Here is a 570-nt window from a genome sequence, read left to right on the forward strand (position 1 = left end):
CTATACTTTAGCCATAAATAATACTGAAGATGACATCTGCAAATGGGTAAGTGCCACAACTCATAATATACAGCAACAATAAAGAAGTATTGCTAACCCATACTCTCGTCCACGTTCCCGGTAATGGTTTTGTAACCTACCCTTTCACCAGCTGACATCATACCTCTTCTACGATAAAAAAAAAAACGGCGATTTAAGCCTGCTTTTCCTGACAATAATGTTTTCTTGAGTCTTTTCTCTGTGAAAATTAAAAAGTAATAGACCGATAATTAGAACATTTTTTATATAAGCGCTATCAAAACTAAGACACTTTACAAGTACTTAGTCATGACAGTATATTAAATTCCCATTACTTACTCTTAAATATTGTCAACAGCAAACCTAACAGAGTTGCTATAGGTAGTGAATTGTAGAAAAGAATAATGGCACACGATGAACTAGGCTAAAGAGGGTAAAATTCTAACAAGTTCCAAAACACAAGTTTAATAACATTGTCGTACCGTGAAAAGTATCGTACTTTGATAAATCTTTCACGTGGTAAAAAGCTTTTTATAACTGTAGGTAAGTACA

The 570-nt window shown here is 33.5% G+C and overlaps 1 protein-coding gene across 2 annotated transcripts in view; it reads right to left on the bottom strand.

The window, feature by feature from the left end:
* LOC119594002 (LYR motif containing protein 1-like) overlaps positions 1–509 on the bottom strand; it is a 4,181-nt gene extending 3,672 nt beyond the window's left edge. The window contains exon 1 of one of the 2 annotated variants that reach the window (XM_037943029.1): positions 358–509. Coding sequence is in view for 1 of the 2 variants with exons in the window: in XM_037943028.1 (XP_037798956.1) it covers positions 141–161 (21 nt within the window). In the remaining variant the exon portion in view is untranslated. Of the gene's footprint in view, positions 1–140; positions 174–357 lie in introns of those variants that run through there. The other variant, XM_037943028.1, reaches the window with a different exon arrangement.
* Positions 510–570: the final 61 nt, after the last annotated feature.

This window comes from Penaeus monodon, chromosome 33 (assembly GCF_015228065.2).
Source record: "Penaeus monodon isolate SGIC_2016 chromosome 33, NSTDA_Pmon_1, whole genome shotgun sequence".
NCBI lineage: Eukaryota > Metazoa > Arthropoda > Malacostraca > Decapoda > Penaeidae > Penaeus > Penaeus monodon.